This window comes from Mustela erminea, chromosome 11, assembly GCF_009829155.1.
Source record: "Mustela erminea isolate mMusErm1 chromosome 11, mMusErm1.Pri, whole genome shotgun sequence".
NCBI classification, from domain to species: Eukaryota; Metazoa; Chordata; class Mammalia; order Carnivora; family Mustelidae; genus Mustela; species Mustela erminea.
This window is the reverse complement of record NC_045624.1, coordinates 105414131-105439946: the sequence shown is the minus strand read 5'-3', so window position 1 is coordinate 105439946 and position 25816 is coordinate 105414131. Positions and strand designations below refer to the sequence as shown.

General features: G+C 37.5%; 1 protein-coding gene across 4 annotated transcripts in view; it reads left to right on the top strand.

The window, feature by feature from the left end:
• CDK13 (cyclin dependent kinase 13) overlaps positions 1-25816 on the top strand; it is a 122890-nt gene that overhangs the window by 10266 nt on the left and 86808 nt on the right. For all 4 annotated transcript variants that reach the window (XM_032305813.1, XM_032305811.1, XM_032305812.1 and 1 more), the window contains exon 2: positions 19064-19705. In XM_032305813.1, coding sequence (XP_032161704.1) covers positions 19064-19705 — 642 coding nt within the window. The remainder of the gene's footprint in view (positions 1-19063; positions 19706-25816) is intronic.

Genomic DNA, 25816 nt, shown 5'->3' with positions numbered 1-25816 from the left:
TGTTATTGCATGTTTGAGCCATTTCTTCCTTTTTATTGCTGAGTAGTATTCCATCTCCTTATACATCCCATATATATACAGTAATTTGCTTGTCATTACCCAGTTGATGAACGTTTTTGAGTTGTTTCCAGTTTTGGGCTATTATGAACGAAGCTGCTGTGAATATAGTTCTTTTGTTTTTATTTCTCATGAATAAATTAAGAGTGGGATTGCTGTGTTGTATAGTTAGTGAATTTTTGACTTTATAAGCAGCCTGTTTTCCAAAATGGTATGATTGTGCATCCCAGTCAACAGTGTGTGACCATTCAGTAGCTTCACATCCTCACTAAGACTTTAGTTTTTGTCAGTCTTTGTTCTCAGCTGTCTGTTCTGGTGGGTGTGTAGTGGTACATCACTGTGGTTTTATTTGCGAATGCCTAATGACTAATAATGTTGAGCATCTTTCCGTATGTTTATTTGCTCTTCATATCTTTTGTGAAGTTATTTGTTTTATTGAATTTTAAGAGTTCTGTACATATTCTAGATAAGTTCTTTGTCAGATATAAATACTTTGCAGATGGTTCTTCTCATTCTGTGGCTTACCTTTCCTTCACATAATTTTGAAGAGCAGATTTTTTTTTTTTAAAGATTTTATTTATTTATTTGACAGAGAGAGATCACAAGTAGGCAGAGAGGCAGGCAGAGAGAGAGGAGGAAGCAGGCTTCCTGCTGAGCAGAGAGCCCGATGCAGGACTCGATCCCAGGACCCTGAGATCATGACCTGAGCCGAAGGCAGCGGCTTAACCCACTGAGCCAACCAGGCGCCCCTTGAAGAGCAGATTTTGATGAAGTCCAATGTAGCAGTTTTTTTCTTTTATGAGTCATGTATTTTTTTTTTTTTTTTTTAAAGATTTTATTTATTTATTTGTCAGAGAGAGAGAGCGAGCACAGGCAGACAGAGTGGCAGGCAGAGTCAGAGGGAGAAGCAGGCTCCCTGCAGAGCAAGGAGCCTGATGCGGGACTCGATCCCAGGACGCTGGGATCATGACCTGAGCCAAAGGCAGCTGCTCAACCAACTGAGCCACGCAGGCGTCCCGAGTCATGTATTTTTTTTGCCACCCCAAAACTTAAGCCTAACTCATGGTCACAAAGATTTCGTTTTTGGTTTTATAATATGCATCTTTAATTTATCACAGTCTGTCTTCTTGTATAATATAATATGTTTACATTTTTCTCCTTTTATGTACCATTCTTGTCATATGTCTTATTTCTGTATGTATGTGTATATATATATATATATATGACTTATGTATGTTAATTATAGACCTGAAAAAAATGAGAAAAATCATTTATGTCTGCTTTAATTTATTTCTTTTAAGACACTTCTCATTCCTTTATGTAGATCCAAAGTTTGATATATTTTCCTCTACTGAGAGAACTGGCTTTCAACATTTCTTATAATGTAGCTCTGCTGTTTTATTTGTCTGAAAAAGTCTCCATTTTGAAAGATATTTTTGCCGGGTATGGAATTCTACTTGGACTTCTTTTTCCCTTTTTAGTTCTTTGACGTATTCTGCTTCTGGCTTTTGTAGTTTGACGAGAATTTACATAATACTTATTTTTTGCTTCAGCCGCTGGATTGTAAGTCCCATGGGGTTCTTTTTTAATCTTAATGTCTCTTAAGCACTTACCACAGCATGTGATAGGAAATAGATAGCCAACAAATGTTATAAAATTGATTTGTGTAAGAAAATATCCAGCACCTTACACTTTGAAAAAAAATCCTTCTGATATTAACAGGGTCTAATATTGGCTTATGTACAAATTTGTCATAACTAGAGCTGGACCAGTCAAAAGAATGTGCCTTTGTGCAGATCAAGTATTAAGCCTTCCCTGTACTTCTTACCATCTTTCCTTTTTCTCTCTTCAAAAACACGTATCAGGACATGGTTCAGTGAAACATGAAGACAAGCACAGTTCATGTGCTCAGTGGACTAGAACTTGTTTGCCTGAGAAAATCCGCAAAAAGTCAGTCATGACTCTTATTTTCTCAACTTTTAGTGTTTCATAAGGAACTAAAGGAAATAAGCACAAACATTTCAGTTTTATGTTATTTAATTTTTCTAGTTTTTAAAATAACATTTTTTGAGATATAATTCACCTACCATGTAATTTACTCCGATTTTAACTAGTACAGTCAGTGGCCTTTAGTATATTCAGAGTTGCGCTGCCATTACCACTAATTTTAGAACATTTTAATCATCTCAAAAAGAAACTCCATGCCTGTTAGTAGTCAGTCCCCATTCTCACCTCTAGCAACCACCAATTTACTTTTTATCTCATGGATTTGCCCATTTTGGGCCTTTCATATAAATAGGATCATATTATTCATGTTTTTTTATGGCTGACTAAATTCATTTAAGCATACTGTTTTTAAGGTTCATTTATGTTGTAGCATGTGTCATCGGTTATTTTTTTTGTGGCAAAATAGTATGCCATTGTATGAATATTCCACATTTTATTTTCAGTTGATGGACATTTCAGTTGTTTTCAGTTTTTGACTATTACGAATTACATACTTCCTCAAACACTTGTGTTTAGTTTTTGCGTGAGATTTTTTTTTTCATGAAATATGTTTTTATTTCTTTTGGGCATATGTCTAGGAGTGGAATTTCTGGGTCATATGGTAATTCTGTGTTTTAACATTTTAAGGAATTACCAAACTCTTTTCTTTTTTTAAAGATTTTATTCCACAGAGAGAGACAGCCAGAGAAGGAACACAGATAGGGGGAATGGGAGAGGGAGAAGCAGGCTCCCCTCTGCGCAGGGAGACCAGTGACTCTGGGATCATGACCTGAACTGAAGGTAGACCCTTAATGACTGAGCCACCCTGGTGCTCCGCCAACCTTTTTCCTCAGTGTCTGCATTGCTTTTATATTCCAACCAGCAATATATGAAGGTTTCAGTTTCACCATGTCCTTGACAATTGTTTCACATATCTTGACAAGTTTTTAAAATTGTATTCTGATATCTCCTTGTACTTTTAATTTGCATTTTCCTAAGTGACTGATACTGAACATCTTTTCATATGTTTATTGGCCATTTATATGTCTTTTTTGGGAAAATGTTTATTCAAATCCTTCACCTATTTTAAAAAATGGTGTGGGGGGGTGCCTGGATGGCTCAATCATTAAGTGTCTGCCTTTGGCTCAGGTCACGATCCCAGGGTCCTGGGATTGAACCCCGCTTTGGGCTCCCTGCTCAGTGGGAAGTCTGTTTCTCTCTCTTCCACTCCCCTTGCTTGTGTTCTCTCTCTTGCTGTCTCTTTCTTTCTCTCTCTCTCTGTCAAATAAATAAAATCTTTAAAAAAAAGTTGGGGCTTCTTGTTGAATCTCTAGAGTTCTTTATATATTTTGGGTACTAATATTCCTGTGACATTTCTTCTAGAAAGAAGAACTCTTGTATTTGGGAGAGTCCGTTTTAATTTAGTTAAAAAAAACAAACAAACAAAAAACCGGGGGTGGGGGGAGGCTCTTCTCTAGGTATAACTTATTTGTAACCACTTAGGTCATTCTGATAGTGTAAACTTTGGGCAAGAACTTAGCTTTTGAGTCAGTGTGGACCATAAGAAGAAAAAAAGAAGGAAAGAATTTCTAGGATCAAGTGTTAACAGAACAACTAGAAGATTCTTATCTAGTGGCAGATCTTCTCTCTTGGGTTGACTGGGTAAATACCCACTATAAAGGAAAAAGCACAGACTAGAAATTATACAGATGTGGATTTAGGTACTAATTCTGGTGCTTTCATAGCAGAACACTATTAAACACTTTACTTATCCTTTTTGAGCTCTCGTCTTTTTATTTGTAAAATGGGAGAAATGATGCCAACCTAGTTTAAGAAAAAACAAAAAAGAACAAGAAACAAATCTGGGAACAACCCAAGTACAGTGAATTGGGAAGCAGTTAAATTATGGTACAGATACATGATTTGCAAAAATTTTCCCCGCTGTATCACTGTTGCCATCCATTAATGCACAGTTTTTAATCTTGATGAAGTCCCATTTATTTTTTCTTTGTTGCTTGTGATTTGATGTCATATCTAAGAAGTCTTTGCCTGAATGAACATCACAAAGCTCTATTCTTATGTTTTCTTCAGAGTTTTATAGTTTTAGTTTTAGTTTAGTCATTGATCTGTTTTGAGTTAATTTTTGTGTACGGTGAGAGAAAGTGGCCCAACTACGTTCTCTTGCGTGGAAAGCCATTTGTGCCAACATCATTGTTAAAAAAAAATGTTCTTTCTTTATTGAATTGTATTGGCATCCTTTTTGAAAATACATTGACCATAAATGTGAGGGCTTGTTTCTGGACTGTCAGTTGTCCGTTGACTTACATGTCTATCCTATGCCAGTATCATACAGTCTTGATTTTTCTAATTTTGTGGTAGTTTTTGAAATCAGGAAGCGCAAGTCTTTCAGCTTCCTTCTTTTGCATTGCTTTGATCTTATACCCTTTCTTAGGAGGAGAAAGGTTTTTTGCATTTCCACATGAATTTTAGGAACAGCCTCCCAAATTAAAAAGGCAGCTTGGATTTTCATTGGAATTGGACTAAATTTGGAGATCAATTTGGGAGTATTGCTGTCTTCATGTTAAGTCATCAAATACGTCAATATGAAATGTCTTTCTATTTATTTATGTTCCTTTAATATTTTCATTGGTAATTTGAAGTTTTCAGGGTACAGTCCTTGAAGTTTTTTGAGATTTATTCGTAAGTTTACATTTTAAGGCTATTGAAATGGGATTTGTTTTTGTAATTTCATTTAATTGTCTATTGCTTAGTGTATGGAACTGTAGTATATTTTTCTACATTGATCATATATCCTGCCGCCTTGCTAACTTGTTTATTAGTTCTGATAGTTTTTAGTGGATTTCTTAGGATTTTCTGTGTACAAGATTGTCCTCTGCAAATAGTTTTACTCCCCCTTCCCCCCAAGTTTGGATTCCTTTTATGTATTTTTCTTGCCTAATTGCAGTGCCTAGAATCTCAAGTACAGTGTTGATTAGAGGTGGCAAAAATTAGATTTCCTTGTTCTGATCCTGATCCCATAGGGAAAGCATTTTAGTCATTTTTTCTACAAAATGATGTTGGCTGTGAATTTATTATAAATGCCTACTTTTATTTTTGTTTAAAATTGTTTCCATCAGGGTCTAATTTTTGGTATCAAAAAAAATTGTGGATGCTTTGGTTGTTCCTAATACATGAACTGGTCTAATTATTTATTTCTGTCCTAGGGTCTAGGAAAAGAGGAAGATTCCTATTTTTTTGTATGTGTAATGGGTTAGATGTATTGATTTCATCAATGTGCATGAAGAAATTTTTATTATGAAAAGTATATGCATTAATGTTATAGTATTTTTAAAATTAGTGCTACTTAAGTACTCATGATTTTCCAAATTTAATTTTTTTAAGGTTAAGTAATTGGTGTACTGGAGTAGCTTTTTTATTTTTATTAAAAAAAGTGACAGGGTTGGGGCACCTGGGTGGCTTAGTGGGTTAAAGCCTCTGCCTTCAGCTCAGGTCATGATCCCAGGGTTCTGGGATCGAGCCCCTCATCGGGCTCTCTGCTCAGCAGGGAGCCTGCTTCCCTTCCTCTCTCTCTGCCTGCCTCTCTGCCTGCTTGTGTTCTCTGTCAAATAAATAAAACCTTTAAAAAAAAAAAAAGTGACAGGGTTTCTTTGTACCATACATTCTAATTTGATATAATTTCTGGTGTTCATCTTTAAACTTTTCTGTTGGTGTTTATTTATTTTTTGGTAAGTTTTGAGTATTATATTGTTTGTTGTTTATTTTTTAAAGTAAACTCTGTGTCCAACATGGTGCTTGAACTTACGACCACAAGGTCAAGAGTTATATGCTCTATTGATTGAGCCAGCCAGGAGCCCTATTGGTGGTTTTGGTTTTTTGTTTGTTTGTTTTTATTTTAATTTTATTTATTTTTACTAGCAAAAGTGGATTTATTTGGGAATAACAGAATAGCAATCAAGGGCATAAAGGCTACAACAGAACCATTGGCAAGTTCTGTTAGTGTTTATTTTTAAACTTTTCTGTATTTCTCAATTCTCTACGCTGAAATTGTTACCTTTTTTAAAATCCATGCTCTGTATTTAAAAATTATATGTAAGATGCTTGAAAATAGTACAGAAGCATACATAGCAAGATGTGAAAGCTACCCTTTATGTCCTTCTCAAATATATTACCATGTCAGTAGCTGTTGTATGTCCTTTTTCTGTGTATATGCTTATATTCAAACTTAAGTATATACACATAAACATTAAGAATGTTACCATACCATAAATTTTTTTTACATGCTTTTTTTGTTTAGCAGTAGGATTTGAAGGTCTTTCCAAATGGCTACATAGAACTCCAGTATTGCATGAAATGTTTCAGGCTTTATTTAACTATCAGTTGCTGGGTACTAGTTTTTCATTTTTTCTTTATTACAGCCAATCCTTTTAAGAATATCTGTAGTAACTTTTTGACACATATGTAAATGTTTTTGTCAGATGTGTTCTTATAGGTGAAGTTGCAAATCAGAAGCATTGACTAGATATAAAAGTCTGCAATTTTATATTCCTTCTGATAATTTATATAAGTGGCCATTCTTCATATTTTTATGAATAATTGATGTTTTCAAAATTCCATTTTTTGCCATTCTGAAGGATGGCTCCTTTTATTTTGCATTTTCTGGTTACAGTAGAGAAGGGAGCATTTACATTTCTTTACTGGCCATTTGTATTTCTTCTGTGACTATATATTTTTTTAATCAAGAGGACCCTGTAGCTACTAAAAATAAGAAATAAAGATAGTTTTACAATAGAAAAACTAGTTTCACTTATTAATGGATGCAAAATGGGATAATGGATGCAAAAGGTTTGGTTGTTAATAAAAATAATAAAGTCATCTCAATGTTTATATGAAGAAACTAATTAGCTAAGGGTTATTCTGTCTTCTAAATCTTAGTTTAAATAGAATTTTATCAGTGGACCTATGCCTATTAGTTAATTAGCTGGATAGCAGTTATACAAAGCATTCTGCTTGTATTTGTGGGCAGCATTTAGGAAAGTAGTTGATAAACATGTTCTTTTATTCATCAATTCAATAAATACCTTTTGTTTATTCCACACCAGACATAGTTCTGGCACTGGGGATATGGTGATGAACAGGACAGTGGTGGGAGGAGAGGGGTATATGATATACCCATTTATCTTTGTGATGTGGGAGAGCCTCCCTATAGGGGTGATAAATAGAGCCCTGAATGATAAGAAAGAGCAGCTATGTGATTTAAGCATCCCAGGAAGAGAAAACAGTATTGCTAAGACATCAAGTCAGGAAAGAAGCATAACTTTTTGAAGAACCAGAAAAAAGGTTAGTGTGTATAGATCGTAGTGAGTGAAGGAGGGTGTAATAGAATAGATTCATAGTGAGTGAAGTGAGAGGTGGTTTGGGTCTTGCAGATCACAATGAGGATTTTTATTTTTATTCTGAATGTATTGAAAAGCTATTGGAGAGTTTTAGGCAAAGGTATGGCATAATCCAATTTATGTTTTTAAAGTACAAAGCAATATGTCACAGCATTATGTGATTTTAGCAAATGAGGTTATAGAGGAGGTGGGACTTCAACTTGATCCTTAAAGACAGATGAGAATCAAATAAATGGAGGCGAAGGGTGTAGTCTGATGTGGCAACACAAAAATAGTGCCTGGCTTTGAATTGGAAGATGTGGTCTTCGTATGGACTCTATCTCTTTATAGCCCTTGAACTCTAAATTTCTTAACTCTCTTCTTAGTTCCCTCATCTCCTTTCTGTATACCTTGGTTGCTATGAAGAACAAGTCAAATGAAAAATGTCTATAAAAGTGTTTTTTGTAAACTGTGAGGTTTATTGTATGTTTGTTTACTCAGTAAAAGACTACCATCTGTGTGGTATGCTAAGGGCTGTGGAGTGATAAAAAAATGAATTAGACCTAGTTTCTGCGCCTCAAAGAGGATATAGTCTAATAGTGTGGTAAATATCTTAAATACAAAGTTATGAATGGTTAAGATCTTAAGAAAGATGCAGATAAGGCCCAGTGGGGGTTCACAGAAAGGGAGAGCCTTCTTGGAGTTGGTGAGGCTTTGTGAATAATTAAGAACTCTTGAGCTACATTCTTGGAAGATGGATGGGACTTCGGTAGAAGATGGTGGAAAGAGGACATTCTCAGTGAGTCTGTGGGAGTAAAGACATGGTAGTATTAGGCAGAATCAGAACTTGATAGAACCAGGAAGATCATGCAGTATCTTAATATTAGGCTAAGGAAAGTGAATTCTGTTAAGTAGAAATACTCTCACCAGTGTACCTGATTCTACAATTTTTTTTTAAGATTTTATTTATTTATTTGACACAGAGAGAGATCACAAGTAGGCAGAGAGGCAAGCCAAGAGAGAGAGGGGGAAGCAGGCTCCCTGCTGAGCAGAGAGCCCAACTCAGGACTTGATCCCAGGACCCCTGAGATCATGACCTGAGCTGAAGGCAGAGGCTTAACCCATTGAGCCACCCAGGTGCCCCTGATTCTACAAATACTTATCTAGCATCTGCCTTTGTGCTAGGTTTGTGCTAGTTAGGGCTGTGGAGGTACAGTGATCTCAGTCTCATTGGGGAAGACAGATTATCTAATTATTATTCTAATGAGGTATGAACAAAGTAGTAGGATCATAGGACGAGGAACATCTCCAGCTCTCTGCCATAATGAGGGAAGACTTGAAAGTGATGTGGTAAGTATCCCTGTACTTAGCCAGGTATAAGATGTGAAGAGAGGAAATGTGAGAACAGCTTTCTATGCCTGACTTTGTATGTTTTGGATTGGCTGCACAAGGTCTTTGTATGTAGTGCAAGACTGTCAAGAGCTTTGGTAGAGGGGGGACTGAAAGATTCAGGTGGTGGTAGGGAATTGGAAAGGATAGAGATTTGAGGTGGGAAACCTGGAGAGTGACTGTTGCACTGGGCCAAGTGAGAGATGATACAGGACCTAAAGAGAAAGAATAGCTTTGGGGACAAAGAGCCTAGAAAACTGTCGAGATGCTTAAGATAAAAATTGGCTGGACTTGGAGATCAGTTGGATGTGGAAGAAGAAAGGAAAAGGACCATGTGGGGTATAGAATGATTTCTGGATCTTTGCTATTTCAGAAATTCAGAATCTGCCATTGCCTGTGTGTAGGGTATCTGTAAGAAGAAAAGGGGTGGATTTTGGATTTAATCGTTTTATCTGGACTGTGTTGAAGTTGCATGCATGTAGGATAATTAGGAGCAGGGAGGATGACTTGGTGGGGTAATCAACTTTTAGGTGATAATTTAAACCATTCATAGCATAATTAGACTCTTGTGGGTGGATGAACTTAGTGAAGAAGAGGGTTCTTAAGAGAGCATTGAGAAATAGCCATAGAGGTTAGAAAACAACCAGGAGAAAGAAGAGTAAAAGTGGTTAGCAAGTGTTTTTAAGGGTGTGGTCAGCATTGTCATCACAGGCATTGCTATCCCCCCCCCCCCCAAAGATAAATCATTGGTCACCTTAGTAATTTTGGTGAGGATACAAGCCAAGTTACTGTGGTTTGAGGGCTACATGTGGGGGGTGGGGGTGTGTGTAGGAGAATTTGGCTGTAATTGGAAGGAGAGGAAAAAGATAAAATATCAGAGTACCATTATTTGCTTGTTTTTTCTTATCTGTTTTAAAAGATCTTAGAGACTTGAATTATTTAATCCTTGAGGGGAAATAGTCAATGGATAGCAAAGAGTCGAAGTCACAAGTCATAGAGGAGCCTAGCATAGTGCATCTCAAGCTTTAGTGGGGATCTTACTAAAATGCAGATTCTGAATCGGAAGATCTGGGTTGGGGCCTAAAATACAGCATTTCTGACAAACTCCCAGATGAGGCTGAAGCTGCAGATTTGTGGCCAACCCTCTTTGAAGTAAGATCTTGAGATAGGACATTGCTAGTATTGTACAGGAGTTAACCTTGGGTAGGAAGAGGAGTATCTCTGCTCTGAGCTCAAGTAAAATGTGAGGTAGATAGAGATACAGATTAAGCTTTCAGGCAGGAGACAGGCCTAATAATTTTTGTGTTTTGTTTTGTTTTTCTGCAGAATAGAAGTACTTTGGAAATTGTTAACTTGAAGATGGGTAGAAAGGTTTGGAACAGTTTGTGAAGATTTGGAATAGCTACTAAAAAGAGAAGGAAAGAGTGAATTTGGGACATGTAATAGTCACTGAACAGTGAAGATTAGTTCAGTTATAGTGTCTGTAGAAATAATTGGAACAGAGAGAGACTAGATAGGACGATTTTTTAAATGATAAGGTAGCCCTGAGGGGAGATAATGAGGTCTGAAACAGAACAGGGACCTTGAGAAATAATTACAAATTGTGGCCCACCCAAAGATGTCCCTGTGAAACTGTTAGTATGTTACCTTATGTGCAAAAGAGACTTTGTAGGTCTGATTAAAATAGGAATTTTGAGATGGAGAGATTATCCTGAATTGTATAGGTGGGTGCCATGTAATCACAAGGATCTTTATAAAAAGAAGCAAGAGGGTCAGCAGAGTCAGAAAAGGCCATGAGAGGATAGAAGCACAGGAAGAGGAAATGTGATAAAGGAAGCAGAGGTCAGATTGTTGGACTGAGAGCCAAGGCATGGACGTTTTGAAGCTGAAAAAGGCAAGGAAACATTTTCCCATGAAAATGCATAAGAAACAAAGCCCTGTTGTTGTTGATTTTAGCCCAATGAGACTGATTATGGAATTTTAGTCCTCAAGAACTGTAAGATAATAAATTGGTGTGGTTAAACCATTATGTCTGTGATAATTTGTTACAGCAGTAGTAGGAAACATGCTTTGAAGCGTGGGTGTACGGGAATGCTGAGTTAGAACTGATAAAGCGAGACAGTTGATGGGATTGATGGGATGTGGTATGGGCATCAGGAATCTGGGAAGATTTCTAGCCTGGGTAAATGGATGGAAGATAGTGGTGAAATACAGAATTGCAAGGAGTAGATCTTAAAGGAAGATGTTCATTTTGCAGTAAGTATGGATTAGATAGGGTGAAGGAAGATCTAAAGCAGGGAGAGGAATTTAAGAGGCTGCCATGGTACTGTTAATAGTTAATTGAAAAAAGTGAAAAAAAAAGTTAACTGAGCTGCTAATACCAGTATATGGCAGATTATATACGAATATTTAGAATATTGACTGAGCATGTAACAAGAGGGATGATTGGGAAAGGCTTTTGAAAAATTGCTACTACTTTACTGTTTCTCAGTTTAGAAAGCATTTTTTCCTGGTTTTATTAAGATATAATTGACAAAATTAGGGGCACCTGAGTGGCTCATTGGTCAGGTGTCTGCCTTTGCCTCAGAGGCCCAGGACATGATTTCAGGGCCCTTGATGGAGTCCAAGTTCTTGCTTCTGCCCCTCCCCCCCATGCTCTCCTGTTCCCAAATAAATAAATAAATCTTTTTAAAAAAGATATAATTGACAAAATTAATATATTTAAAGTATCACTTTGATGATTTGATACATGTATATATTGTGAAAGGATTGCGGTAATCAAGTTAAGTAATGCATCCATCATCTCATACATTTATTTTTTTATGTGGCTAGAGTTCTTTTTTTTTTTTAATTTCAGTTATGCAGTATTATCAACTGTAGTCATCATGTTACACATTAGATCCTTGTACTTCATTAATCTTCTAACTGAAAGTTTGTATCCTTTTACCAGCTTCTCCTTTTTTCCCCTCCCTCTTAGCTCCTGGAAATCACCCTTTATTCTCTGAGTTTGACTCTTTTAAGATTCCACACATAAGTGATACCGTGCCATATTTGTCTTTCTCTGGCTTATTTCATAAGGCATAAAGCTTTTTAGGCTCATTTGTGTTGTTCTAAATGGCAGAATTTCCTTCCTTTTAAAGCCTGTATTGTATTCCATTACAGAGACATGTATACACACCACATTTTGTTTATACATTCATCTGTTGATGGACACTTGGGTGTCCTTGCCATTGTGAATAGTGCTGCAATGAACAGGAGAGTACAAGTATCTCTTTGAAGTAATACTTTTATTTCCTTTGACTTATATACTCAGAAGTGGGATATCTGGATCACTTGGTAGTTCTATTTTTAACTTCTCGAGTAATCTCTCAATATTATTTTTCATAATACTGTATTAGTTTACATTCTCACCAGCAATGTACAAGGGTTCTTTTTTCTCTACACCCTCACCAGCATTTGTTATTGCTTATCTTTTTGATGATAGATATCCTAGCAGGTGTGGTGATATCGTTGTAGTTTTGAATTTCATTTCACTGATGATTAGTGGTATTGGGTGCCTTTTCAGATACTTGTTAGATGTTTGGATGTCTTCTTTGCACAAAAATACCTGTTCAGGCCCTTTGTCCACTTTTTAATTGGGTGTTTTGTTTTGTTTTGTTTTTCCTGTTTGAGTTACACGACTTCTTTGGATATTTTGAATGTTAACTACTTACTAGATTTGTGGTTTGCAAATATTTTCTCCCATTCATAGCTTGCCTTTTCATTTTATTGATGGTTTCCTTTGCAGAGCATAGTTATTTTAGTTTAATGTAGTCCCATTCTTTTATTTTTGCTTTGTTTTGTTGGTGTCAAATATGAAAACCATTGCCAAAACCCATGTCAAGGAGTTTATCCCCTGTGTTTTCTTCTACGAGTTTTATGGTTTCAGGTCTTAAGTTTAGTCTTTAATCCATTTTGAGTTGATTTTTGTGTATGGTATAAGATAGGGGTCCAATTTCTTTTCTTTCTTTCTTTCTTTTCTTTTTTTGTTTTTGTTTTTGTTTTTATTTTTTGCATGTGGCTATCCAGTTTTCCCAACACCATTTATGAAGAGAGTATCTTTTCCACATTGTATATTCTTGCCTATTTTATTGAAAATTAATTGGCCATATATATGTGGATTAATTTCTGGGCCCTTTACTGTGTTTCATTGATTTGTCTTTTTTTTTTTTTCCCGGTGCCAGTGCCATACTATTTTGATTACTATGGCCTATAGCTTTGTAATACAGCTTGAAATCAGGAAGTGTGATGTCTCTAAATTTGCTTTTCTTTCACAATTGCTTTGGCTGTTCTGGGTCTTTGTGGTTCCGTATGAATTTTAGGGTGGTGGTTTCTGTTTCTGTGAAAAATGCCATTGGGAATTTAATAGGCATTGCATAGACTCTGTAGATGGTTTTGTATAGTATGGACAGCTTAACAATACTAATTCTTAACATTTCATTAGCCCTGAATATCTTTCCATTTATTTGTGCCTTCTTCAATTTCTTTAATCTGTTTCTTTCATTTACTTGATTAAATTTATTCCTAAGTATTTTATTCATTTTGATGCTGTTATAAATAAATTTATTTTCTTTCTCTTTTCAGCTCTTTGTTGTTAGTCTATAGAAACACAGTTGGGGCACCTGGGTGGCTCACTGGGTTAAGCCTCTGCCTTGGGCTCAGGTCATGGTCTCAGGATCCTGGGATAGAGCCCCGCATCAGGCTCTCTGCTCAGTGGGGAGCGTGCTTCCCCCTCTCTCTCTGCCTGCCTCTCTGCCTACTTGTGACCTCTCTCTCTCTGTCAAATAAATAAATAAAATCTTAACCAAAAAAAAAAAAAAAAGATACACAATTGACCCTTGAAGAACACAGGTTTGAACAGTGTGGGCCTACTTATACATGGAATTTTTTTTTCAATAGATAGTACTGTAAATGTATTTCTTTTTTATGGTTATTTATTTATTTATTTATTTTTAAGATTTTATTTATTAGAGAAAGAGAGCATGAGAAGGGGGAGGGTGAGAGGGAGAAGCAGACTCCCTGCTAAGCAGGGAGCCCGATTCTGGACTTGATCCTGGGACTTCAGTATCATGACCTGAGCTAAGGCAGTCACTTAACCAGCTGAGCCACCCAGGCACCCTTCTTTATGATTTTTTAAATAACATTTTCTTTTTTCTAGCTTTTAAAAAAGAATACAGTATATAATGCATATAATATACAAAATATAAATTAACTGACTGTTATGTTACTGCTAAGGGATCAGGTCAACAGAAGGCCTGGTAGTTAAGTTTTGGGGGAGTCAAAAGTTAAAGGTCGATTTTCAACTGTACAGGAGACCTCGGGCTCTCCTAACTCCTGTATTGGTCCGGGGTCAACTGTTGATTTTATATCCTGCAACTTTATTGAATTTATTAGTTCTAACATCCTCCTAGTGGTATCTTTGGAAGGGTTTTCTACAAACAGAAAATTTTACCTCTTTCTGATTTTGATGCTTTTATTTTCTTTTTTAAAGATTTATTTATTTATTTTAGAGGGAGAGAGCATATGCTCACGCGCGCGCACACACACCCCTGAGGGGAGAGGGAGAGAAATCCTCAGGCAGTTTCCCCACGGATAGAGGAGTTGTTGCAGGGCTCAATCCCAGGACCCTGAGTTGGCGACCTGAGGTAAAATCAAGAGTTTGACACTTAACCGACTAGCCACCTAGGTGTGCTGCGGTTTCTTATGTTTTAAAAAGAAGATTTTGGGGGACACCTGGGTGACTCAGGCAGTTAAGCATCTGCCTTCGGCTTGGGTCATGATTCCAGGATCCTGGGATCAAGCCCCACATTGGGCTCCCTGCTTGGGGGGATGTCTGCTTCTACCTCTCCCACTCCCCCTGCTTGTATTCCCTGTCTTGCTGTCTCTCTCTCTCTCTGTCAAATAAATAATCTTTTAAAAAAAAATCATTTATTTATTTATTTTGCCTAATTGCTCAGGTTAGGCCTTCCAGTATTATGTTGAGTAAAAGTGGTAAGAGTGGGTATCCTTAGAGGAAAAGCTTTCAGCTTTTCATCACTGAGTGTACAATGTTAGCTGTGGGCTTATTTTAAATGGCCTTTATTATATTGAAGTATATTCTTTCTATACTCAGTTTGTTTAGTTTTTGTCATTAAAGGATGCTGAATTTTGTTAAATGCTTTTGTGATTATGTGATTTTTATCCTTCATTTTGTTGATGTAGTATTTTGGATGATGCTTGTATGGGAAGTGGTTTTTATATCCTTTTGGGGAGGGTAATCAACAAGTTTTTCAAATGGGTACAACTGCTATTAGCATGTAAAAGAAGCAGGGAAGGGTGCCTGGATGGCCTCAGTCCTTTGGGTGTCTGATTTCTGATTTCAGCTCAAGGGCTCACACTGGGCTTGGAGCCTGCTTAAGATTTTCTCTTTCCCTCTCCTTTCCTCCCTTCCCCCTGGTTATGTACTCGTTCTTTCTCTCTTTCTCAAAACAAAATTAAAATACTCTTTATCATATACTAAATTCCCATACTAGAAAGAAAAGAAATAAGCAGGGTAGAAAAATTAGGCTTAAAAAATGTTGAAAATAGTGGCTACTGTATCAGACACAACAGGTATAGAACACTATCATTTCAGAAAGTTGGTTTTTTTTTTTAGATTTTGTTTATTTATTTATTTGTCAGAGAGAGAGAGAGAGAACGAGAGAGCAAGTGAGCACGCGAGCTCACTAGCAGGCAGAGTGGCAGGCAGAGGCAGAGAGAGAAGCAGGCTTCCTACAGGTCAAGGAGACGGATGTGGGACTTGATCCCAGGATCCTGGGATCATGACCCAAGCCAAAGGCAGCGGCTTAACCTACTGAGCCACCCAGGCATCCCCAGAAAGTCCTTTTGGATAGCACTGTTCACTGTTGTCTTATATAATAAGGAATTAGATCTTATTATAGTAAAATTATTAAGAATCAGTGTTTGCTAATTATGCACCATTTCAGGAGACCTGAACTCTTGGAGAGATTGTGTGATACAGTTGAGTGAATAGTACACTATGCTCTCCTTTCTAAGGAACACTAACCTAATCAACAGCGAACACTAACCAGTTGAGTTTCAGGATACTGAGTTTCTGTTGTGGTTCTGCTTTGTGTTACATGAATTTGGAAACCTTAGAAACATAGAAAGTTCTCTTCCTAAAGAGATACTGTCATCTCTTGAAAACATTGGGATGCCTGGGTGGCAAAGTCGGTTGAGTGTCTGCCTTCAGCTCAGGTCATGATCCCAGCGTCCTGGGATCAAGTCTCATATCAAGCTCCCTGCTCAGTGGGGAGCTTGATCCTCCCTTTGCCTATTGCTCCCTCTTCTTATGCAATCTCTCTCTCTCTCTCTCTCTCACAAATAAATAAAATCTTTTAAAAAAAAAAGCTTAAAAAAACCCCATTAATAACAGACAAACAGCTAATACATATTCACTGCAGATTCTGTAGTATAGAAATAATTAGAAAAAAACCTTTTTTAGAAAGAAGAAAAATCGGACTTGCAGGGCGCCTGGATGGCTCAGTTGGTTAAGGAATTGACTCTTGGTTTTGGTTCAGTTCATGATCTGGGGTTGTGAGATTGAGCCCCAAATTGGGCTCTGTGCTCAGTGCAGAGTCTGCTTGTCCCTCTCCCTCTGTCTCTCCCCACTCTTGCTCATGCCCTCCATCTGTGTCAAATAAATAAAATCTTAAAAAAAAAAAAAGGACTTGTTTTCTACCATCCATTTCAGTTCTTTTACTAAAACTTCATGATGTAATTCATTATATAGTCTCAGAGATGCACTTTCTTACCCTCCTAACTTTGTATGGCTGAAGTTAGGTCATTAGTAAAAATGACCTAAATTTGGATTTTGTGATTATATTTAATTTTGGGTTCCCAAAACATGTTATGAACATTAAATATATCATTGACATTTATTAGTAAATACGCACTTTGTGAAAGAATGCATGTTTACTAGGACATGAAGTTAAAAAGTTAAGGAACTTTTAAAGAGAAACAGAGAGAAATTGGAGAGGAATGGAGGTTATGGTTTGTTTTTTAAGTCTTCGCTGATAATGCTTATCTAGATTCTCTCCAGTAAAAAATAATTTAGTAGGTCAAAGGTGTTAATTATGTTGGGATTTTATCTGATATATTTGTCTCTCTTTTCTTAGGTGAAACTTAGTGGCCATGAATCTCTCAGTTAAATATAATTTATGTGTCTGTATGAATTTGGTGACCAGAATCTTGTTAGTGTAGTAAAGTTAATTTAACAAAAGTTCTGTGCTATTACCTCTGATGAAATGATAGTCTCTTTGCTCTCCTCCTGCTCTACCTTTCTGCTCTAGAAGCATGGTCAGACTTGTTTTGAGGTCTAAGGGTCTGAAGGGAGAAAAAATTAAAAAATGTGGCTGAGTATTTCATGTTATGACATTTTTGGTTCTTATACTAAAGTTGTCTATTTAACAAAACATTTCCTTGCATTTCCACAAATACTTGTAAGCTCATTGGTAATTTTAATGAATATTTAATGATAAGTGTTAGATTTGAATGTTTTCTAAACAGTGTTCCCATTAATCTAAAATAATGTTATATAAACACCATGTATAAAGTACCTCAGTGCTGAAGAGTAATTAGCCCTTAGTACATTTTGAAATCTTTTTGAAAAAATGAGGGCGAAGTTCAGTTTGTATTTGAGTTTATCTTAAACCTAAATATCATTTCGTTTTCATACTAGAATTGTAAAATGTTTCTCAGTATTTTCTTCCATGCTCTTTTAATGTCAAATATAAACAAAATTTCCAGTCCTTCCTTTCCTCTGTGTGCATTTTAATTATGGGTTTTTAGGAGTTTTGTTCCTTTATTTACCCTCTCCATGTAACTTCTACAAAATGTCTGCAGGAGCTATCTCCTCCACAGTGTATTAATTTGTGTATCGTGTTGACCTACGTACTTTCCAGTCAGAAGGTCTGGGTTTAAGATGGCATACAACTAGATCAGGCAAGGTTCTAGAAGGAAACGAATCTAGCTGAGATGGTGCAAGAGACTTCAGTGAAGGACTGCAGAGGTAGGGGTGGATTAAGGGAACCCACAAGGGATGTTTCCTATAAGTTACAGAAGGAAGCTTCAAGGGACAGGGAAAATACAGTGTTATTAGAGCCTGGGGAGAGATGTGGAGAAAGGGGTGCCTGACAGAGGAGCCATGGTGGTCGGGTAACAAAGCTTCTGTCAGAAAATGTGACCAAAAGGAGGGAGGGTGCTGGGAAGAAATAACCCAGCATTTCTCTACCTTCCGACCTTCCAGTGACAGGTAACACTGAAACCCAGAAGATGTGTCTGTTAAGGTTAGCCTTCTTGGGCACAGAGTTGGGCAGAAGAGTATTAGAGGAAGAGGGTAGTGGTAGTAAGATAATTACCAGTACATTTACTGATAAGTATGGGATTGATTTTAGGTTACATGGTATTTTAGATTAAATTTCTAATCTGTAAACTGTAGATACTTCACTGGGGTTGATGTGAGCAATTAAAATGAGACATGGCAGACATGTGAAAGTGCTATCATAGTGCCTTTGTCTGGTGAGTATTTGTTTTTAGTTTTGATAAGGTATTGATTTGAAAACTTCAGCTTCCTTTCACAGGGCACCGTGCTGCATTTGTTTTACAGGAACTTTGGTTGCCACCATACTTCTAAATAGATGATAGGTTTTGTGTTTTCCAATAGTTTGGGGGAAGCGAATTACATAGTCAGTATTAAATAGTTTCCAAAATTTAGAGACTGTATTTACTCTCTCATGATAGGCATTTATCTTTTTCACTCTTGTTTTGGACAGAGCACTGCTGACTTCTGAGCTTGTGGGCAAGGATGCTTTTCAGGTGTAGAGGTGGTCTCCCTATTGAGTGATTGGTCAGACTTGACCCAGCTGCTGCCACCATTGCTGTGTCCTTGTTGTATACTTCTGTTTTCCAAGACAGCGGGGATGTCTTGTCACACTTTCTCTCCTAACCTTACAGTATTTCTTCTCACAGAGATCTACTTTCATCCAGTCTCACCTCTGAGCATTCATAGGCTAGACCAAGATCAATATAATCAAAATATATTACGATTTTGAAATTAAATAAATTTCTGTTTGATTTCACAGGCTTCAGTTCGCAGTTTTTATAAATTTAGAACTCACCTCTTCTGAATTACTGACTATATCTTCATTATTTTCCACCAGACGTTCTGCCAAATCCCGAAGCAGAAGCCCATATTCATCTAGGCATTCAAGATCTCGTAGCAGGCACAGATTGTCTAGATCCAGGAGTCGTCATTCTAGCATTTCTCCTAGCACACTAACTCTGAAGAGTAGCCTGGCAGCCGAGTTGAACAAGAATAAAAAAGCCCGGGCTGCAGAGGCAGCGAGGGCTGCAGAGGCGGCGAAGGCTGCTGAGGCCGCTGCCAAAGCTGCCAAAGCTTCTAACACTTCTACACCTACAAAGGGGAGCGTGGAGACCGGGGCCGGCGCGTCACAAACCAACCACGTGAAGGATGTGAAGAAACTGAAAACTGAGCATGCACCTTCTCCCTCAAGCGGTGGAACTTTAAAAAATGACAAGGCAAAAACAAAGCCACCTCTTCAGGTAACAAAGGTGGACAATAACTTGGTTGTAGATAAAGCCACCAAGAAAGCAGTTGTAGTTGGGAAGGAGAGTAAATCTGCTGCTACAAAGGACGAACCAGTATCTCTTAAAGAGAAAACCAAACCACTTACACCAAGCTTAGGAGCCAAGGAGAAGGAGCACCATGTGGCTTTAGTGACCTCTACATTACCACCGTTACCTTTGCCTCCCATGCTGCCTGAAGATAAGGACACTGACAGGTAAGTGCCAGAGAGTGTTGTCACCAGCAGTTGAAAGAAAAGTTTGAAGTGAGAAGCTGTCTGACCCCCCAGATAGAAAGGTTATATAAAAAAGCCATAAGCTGTCTTTATTATAAATGAAGCACATTGCTTGTAGGGTGACAGAATTATAGTTTAAGAATTCCAGGAAGAATTTGCTCTCGCCTTGGGATACAACATATATGTCAGCTTGGGAATTGGAAATGCGCATAGTGAGCTTTCTTTAGCTTAGTGTTCCTTAATGACCCTGTCAGAAACGTGACAGTTTATGAGAGACTCTACCTTGGGTGGTATGAAGCAGGTGTATTGGTTATTTCTAGGTTTCTTCAGCAGTCTTACAAATTTATCACTCTGGGTACATTATGAGTTTATAGTTTTTTAGACGTTCCTTGAACCTTTAGATTTTTTTGCCATTGGAGATTAATTATATGTTGCAGGAAACCCATAATGTGTTTGTTTTCCTTTAACGTGTTTACAGATTTCTATGTGAATATTGGGGGTGTGAGGTTTTTTTAAATTTTGAAACATTTTTATTTTTTAGAAGATGAAGATACGAGTGAGTTGACTGTAAGGTAAATGCAGTTCTAAGAATATCTCTGAAATGTATGCTAGGATAGAGAAAACCAAGTGTTATGCTGCTGTGTAATATCTGTTATACCACTTAACATTTTTCATTTTCATTTTTATTTTTATGGAGAAATTAAAGCTGTTCTCCTCTCATTTTCTTTTAAAAAAACAGCTATGTGAGCAGTTCTAGCTGACATCTTTATAGAATTTGAAAAGTGGATGAAAATGTTGTGTGGGTAGGTCTTTCAAGTGCTCACTTTGGCTGGCATTATGAAAATTTTAGAATTTAAAACAAAAAAGAAATCATAATTCCTGTGTTTCATGCCCTCTGTGATGTCTTTTTTCTGTAATCAAAAATGTTGCCAAGAGAGCTCATCCAATATAATCAGGTATTCACCAATTATATCACTCTAATTATGGTATCTACAGGTTTGACTGTTCTCTAGGAACACTGAAGGTTCATAACAGAGTAGTGATTTATAATTTCGATGAGTCTGGGAATGGGCTCTCCATCACAGGGAGGCATGAATATAGAACTGAGTCACTTCGTTAGTGAGCGAATAATCCCAGTTGCGAAGAATCCAGTAATTCTGAGGGGGCCTGGGTGGCTCAGTCAAACATCTGACTTTGGCTCAGGTCATGATCTTGGGGTCCTGGGATTGAGCCCGAATCAGGCACCCCACTTGGTGGGAGTCTGCTTGTCCCTTCCTGCCAGCTCCCCACCCCCTGCCATTTGTGCTCTCTCTATCTTAAATAAACAAATAAAATCTTAAGGAAAAAAAAAATCCAGTAATTCTGGGCCAGTGAGACTCATTTTCTACTTTATTCTTCATATATGCTTTGGAAGTAAATTTTTACTGGTGGTTTCTTCAAGAACTCAACATATATGCAAGTGAGTGCTTAAGGAGGGTATTCTTTGTGCATCTGTTTTTAATGGGGTGACGGTACATGTCATGCTTATCATTAAAAATGTTTTTAAAAAGATTTTACTTATTTATTTGACAGAGAGAGACAGCGAGAGAGGGAACCCAAGCAGGGGGAGTGGAAGAAGGAGAAGCAGGCTTCCTCCCTAGCAGGGAGCCTGATGTGGGGCTTGATCCCAGGACCGTGGGATCATGGCCTGAGCCGAAGGCAGATGCTTAACGAACGAGCCACTGAGGCGCCCCTAAAAAAATATTCTGACCCACCTTCTTCTCTGTCTCTTCTGCTTTTCTCTTCTATTGCGTCTCTGCTCTTCTTTCTTTGAAGGTGTCTGTATATTTCATGAATACAGTACATGGATACTACTACTAATTTGTGTGGCCAAAGGTCAATTCAACACTAGTCACTCTTTTTGATGCTCTGAATGTCAGTGGGAACTCCTTTAAGCTGACTTATTTGTCCTTTTGACGTGACCTATTTATTTTTGAGTACTTTCCGGCCAAATAGTATCTTTTAGGCTTGCTTTGAACTTTGCTTCTCTTCCAGACCTGGAATTTATTATTCTCTGAAAATCACAAGGTAGACTGTTAAACTGTATGCTTTCATATAATAAATTGATTTTTTAAAACAATTAGGATCATACTATGCATAATACTCCTTGACTTGTTTTTTTTTATTAATGTATTAGAGATCTTTCCGTGTCGATATATATATATATAGGTATAGATATAGATAGATAGGTTTATTTTATTTTATTTTATTTAAATTTATTTAACCTATATAGATAGGTTTAATATTCCTATCTATAAGAATGGATAAATCATGGGGGTGCCTCAGTGGCTCGGTGGGTTAAGCCCCTGCATTTGGCTCAGGTCATGATCTCAGGGTCCTGGGATAGAGCCCCCTATTCCCCGCCTGCTGCTTTGCCTACTTGTGATTTCTCTCTCTGTCAAATAAATAAATAAAATCTTAAAAAAAAAAAAAAGAATGGATAAATCATGCTCTTATTTACTACTCAGCTATTGATTAAGGGATACGTAGATTTATAATTTTTTGTTACCAAACTCTGTATTTTATTTTATGTGTACAAGAGCAGTTTTTATAGGATAGTTACCAGGTTAAAGTATATACATTTATTTTTAAATTTTTATTATTTTTTAAAGATTTTATTTACTTGAGAGAGAGCAGGGGGTGGAGGGGCATAGGGAGAGGGAGAAGCAGACACCCCACTGAGAAGGGAGCCCAACGTGGGGCTTGATCTCAGGACCCTGGGAGCTGAAGGCAGCCTTTAACGAACTCAGCCACCCAGCTGCCTCCCTCAAATTGTACTTTAATAAGACTGTTACCAATTTGTTAGTCCTTAAAATATGGAATTATTTAATTTTGCATTTTTCTGATTATTGAAATATAGCAACTTTCTAAATACTTGTTGGGTATTTATTTTTTCCAGTGAACTATTTGTGCATATCTCATGCTAACTTTTCCTTAACGTGTTTTCCTTTTTCTAATTGAGTTGTAGGTGCCCCTTACGTTTAGGATCTTGATCTTTGCTTATCAGAGTCTTTTTGCTTGTCTTTGACATATATTTGTTTTGGTTTTGGCTATTTTCATTTTTTTTTTTTTTTAAGATTTTATTTATTTATCAGAGAGAGAGGGGGGAGAGAGTGAGCACAGGCAGACAGAATGGCAGGCAGAGGCAGAGGCAGAGGGAGAAGCAGGCTCCCTGCTGAGCAAGGAGCCCGATGTGGGACTCGATCCCCGGGACGCTGGGATCATGACCTGAGCCGAAGGCAGCTGCTTAACCAACTGAGCCACCCAGGCGTCCCTTGGTTATTTTCATTTTTAAATATTGTCAGATCTAATAATTTTTTCTTTATATCTTACGGGTTTATAAAGCTAAAAAGATTAAATCAAGTCACACAAATTTTTTTGTTTGTTTATTACATGAAGAAGAAAGATGCTCTCCCCCATCTCCCATGTAGACTGATTGATCCAGTTGTTTTTAACAACATTTACTGAAAAATCCATAATTTGTGGTGCCATATATAAAAACTATTATGGATACCTGTGTTTCTGGACTCTTTTCTATTAAGATGTTTTATTATTTCTTTGCCAGTACTTCTTTGTTTTAACTTCATTAGGCATGATACATTGGTTCTCAGACTCGAGTTTCTGCTGTAGGGATAGGCAGCTAGTACAAAAGTGAAGGGTGGAGTGAATTACTAATTAGCGAATAGCTCTGCCATTCAGTCTCCGCTTCAGTGTTGCTGAAGCCCACATAATTTGGGGCCCAGTGTTGCTAGAGCTTTTGATACTTTTTTTTTTTTTTTGAAGGAAGCCTGAAATCTGAATCTTCTGATTTAAAAATATTGGCAATTTGGGACGCCTGGGTGGCTCAGTTGGTTAAGCGGCTGCCTTCGGCTCAGGTCATGATCCCAGCGTCCTGGGATCGAGTCCCACATCAGGCTCCTTGCTTGGCAGGGAGCCTGCTTCTCCCTCTGCCTCTGCCTGCCACTCTGTCTGCCTGTGCTTGCTCTCGCTTCTCTCTCTATGACAAATTAAAAAAAAAAAAAATCTTAAAAAAAAATATTGGCAATTTAATTTCATAGTTTTTTTATAACACGTTGGGTAGACCATAATACATACCCTTGACTTCAACCAGTCTTGGCTTCTGGTTTGCAATCTTTTAAAATAGGTTGACCACACGACAGGGCAAATTGCGCTTAATTACTCTTTTTCAGAAGTTTTTTTGGCAGATTTTTTGCCTTTATTCTTGACAGATTTTATAGTCGGTCTGCTTGTCAAGTCACTTTAAATTGTTTGGGACTCAACCAAATGTAGATTAATTTGGAGACTGATAGCTTTACCATTTTACAATTTTCCATACAAAAACATGGTTTCTTTTTTTTTTTTTTTTTTTTTTAAGATTTTACTTATTTATCGGACAGATAGAGATCACAGGTAGGCAGAGAGGCAGGCAGAGAGAGAGAGGAGGAAGCAGGCTCCCTGCTGAGCAGAGAGCCCGATATGGGGCTCCATCCCAGAACCCTAGGACCATGACCTGAGCCGAAGGCAGAGGCTTTAACCCACTGAGCCACCCAGCTGCCCCCAAAACATGGTTTCTTTCTGTTCATTCAGATCCAGTTTTAGGTTCATCAGCCCTATCTTTTAATTTTCTTCTTTTGATCTTGTATATTTCTTGTTGAGGTACTTTATTGTTTTTGTTGCTAGAACGCATGGGGACTTTTAAAAATCACACTCCTGGGGCACCTGGGTGGCTCAGTGGGTTTAAGCCTCAGCCTTCGGCTCAGGTCATGGTCCCAGGGTCCTGGGATCAAGTCCCGAATCGGGCTCTCTGCTTGGCGGGGAACCTGCTTCCCCCTCTCTGTCTCTTTCTGCCACTCTGCCTACCTGTGACCTCTTTCTGTCAAATAAATAAATAAATAAATAATCTTTAAAAAAATAAAAATCATACTCCCTATTTGGTTATTACAAGTACTCAGTTAAAATAATGATATTTTTAATTATACAGTGTTACTCTTGGAAAGTTAGTATTTCATTTCTCTGAAGTCTGGAAGCCTTGCTGAATTTGGTAGTTCATGTAATATATATCAATATAGGCAGTCTCTTAAATTTTAAATTGTAAGTAAAATTAAGATTTTTAGTTTTACCCTCTAGAAATGTTCATTTGAATATTCAGCCTAATGAGAATTCTTGACGAAAACCTTACAAGTTAAGAAACTATAGTTTTCTAAGTAAATTATTAGAGATAGGTTTATTTTCAGGTACAGTTCATGTGGTATATTTTTTAGAAGGAAGCTTTTACTGTTTTTCAGTCCTTATTTAGCTACCCTTCAGCAGCATTACTCTAGGAAGCCCTTTGTGTAGTACTTTGTCCTGCTGCTTATTTGACTGTGTTCTCCCAATGATCATCCAAGCTCCTTTCTTAGAGGAGTTCTATCTTAATCTGTTTGTTTATTGTCTTTGCTGTTAAACACTAGTGCCTTACCTAATACCTAGCACATAGAAGCATGAAATCAATGTGCAAATTGGATAAAACATTAGTACTGAAAAGTGGGCTGTGTGATATTATTATTTATTTATTTTTGAGAGAGAGAGAACACACTTGGCACAGCATTGGGTGGGGTAGGGCAGGGCAGAAGAAGAGGGAAAATCTTGCACAAGCTCCCTGCTAAGCATGGAGCCTCATGGCTCAGTCTCACTACCCTGAGATCATGACCTGAATCAGTTAAGATTAAGAGTCAGTTGTTTGGGGCTCCTGAGTGGCTCAGTGGGTTAAAGCCTCTGCCTTTGGCTCAGGTCATGATCCCAGGGTCCTGGGATCGAGCCCCACATCACCCTCTCTGCTCAGTGGGGAGCCTGCTTCCTCCTTTCTCTCTGCCTGCCTCTCTGTCTACTTGTGATCTCTGAGTGTCAAATAAGTAAATAAAATCTTCAAAAAAAAAAAAAAAAAGAGTCTGTTGCTTAACCCACTGAGCCACCCAGGTGCTCCCATACCATTATTTTAAAAATAAAACTACAAACCAATTTCCTTTTGAGCATATTTTCTCTGTTAAAGAACTTCTGGGGTGCCTGGGTGGCTCA